The sequence below is a fragment of the Penaeus monodon genome, chromosome 19 (assembly GCF_015228065.2).
Source record: "Penaeus monodon isolate SGIC_2016 chromosome 19, NSTDA_Pmon_1, whole genome shotgun sequence".
NCBI classification, from domain to species: Eukaryota; Metazoa; Arthropoda; class Malacostraca; order Decapoda; family Penaeidae; genus Penaeus; species Penaeus monodon.
Window position 1 is genome coordinate 45,187,299 of NC_051404.1, and position 997 is coordinate 45,188,295.

The 997-nt window shown below is 37.5% G+C and overlaps 1 protein-coding gene across 4 annotated transcripts in view; it reads right to left on the reverse strand.

Annotated features, from left to right (window-relative positions):
* Nucleotides 1-101: 101 nt before the first annotated feature.
* Nucleotides 102-997, reverse strand: part of LOC119585259 (muskelin-like) — a 23,302-nt gene continuing 22,406 nt past the window's right edge. For all 4 annotated transcript variants that reach the window (XM_037933930.1, XM_037933928.1, XM_037933929.1 and 1 more), the window contains 2 exons: nt 734-873; nt 102-582 (listed from right to left, as the gene is read on the reverse strand). In XM_037933930.1, coding sequence (XP_037789858.1) covers nt 255-582; nt 734-873 — 468 coding nt within the window. In that variant the 3' untranslated portion in view covers nt 102-254. The remainder of the gene's footprint in view (nt 583-733; nt 874-997) is intronic.

The following is a 997-nucleotide window of genomic DNA, read 5'->3' on the forward strand; positions in this document are numbered from 1 at the left end:
AAAGAGATTTCTGTAAGCTTTACTCCTGTCAAGCTTCACTAACATAACAAGGTAAATGGAATTTCTGATACTCCTAAGCAAAAGACAAAAGAAATCACAAGTAGGTAAAATGGTTTATTTAAATCATTTTGGGAGAAAGGCAACATTGTAAATCCTTGGACTATCAAGAAACTTCCAGTGTTGACACATAAATAAGGTGAGAAATATATCATAATTCTGGGAATATCATTTTTTTTGATAATTAAAGCTTAGGATCAGTATGGTATGAGGTCTACCAAGTTACCTCTGGGCTGAGTCATATGCTCTGGTACGAACTGAGTCAATTGGTCGAATAACTGTGAACGGCTACTGTGCACCCAGCCAAGGTCATTACTCCCTTCTGCCTTTAAGCTTGGGTCGTCCTCACTTGGGAGCAATGGCGTGTGTGTCATGGCGCAATCTTCTGGCGACTGGAAGAGAGTGGTTGCTAGGGCCTGGAATTCCTGCACTTGAGAGGGATTTCCATGATCAACTGCACTGTATAGTTCAGTTTGGAGGTACTTGAGAGCTTCGACAGAGTTTGACCGTGCTAGTTCACTAAACCTGAAAATTATTACGGTTTATGGGTAAAGTCAAGATGTAAAGTAGATATGCTCACTTGAAAAGTATGTGTTCCTAATAGTCAGATGTTAATTTGATCGTATATATATTTTTTAACACTCAACAAATACTTTGTAAGCCGTCATTTGCTTACCTGTGTTTCCTAATGAGAAGAACACAAGTCTGAAAAAGTTGTTCAGTTGAAGGCCGGCAAAGTCTGAGCGACCAAAAATCATCTAATCTCATCTTCGGTAGATATGTCTTCCCTGGATTACCACCAAATAAGTAGTGTACCTAAAGGAAAAATAGACGGAAAGTTAAATAATTACCAAAGAGTCATTAACAAAAAAATCGTGATTATTCTGGTAAACCTATTTATGAATAATGAAAACATATCTCTCTCTACATTTTAAGTTTG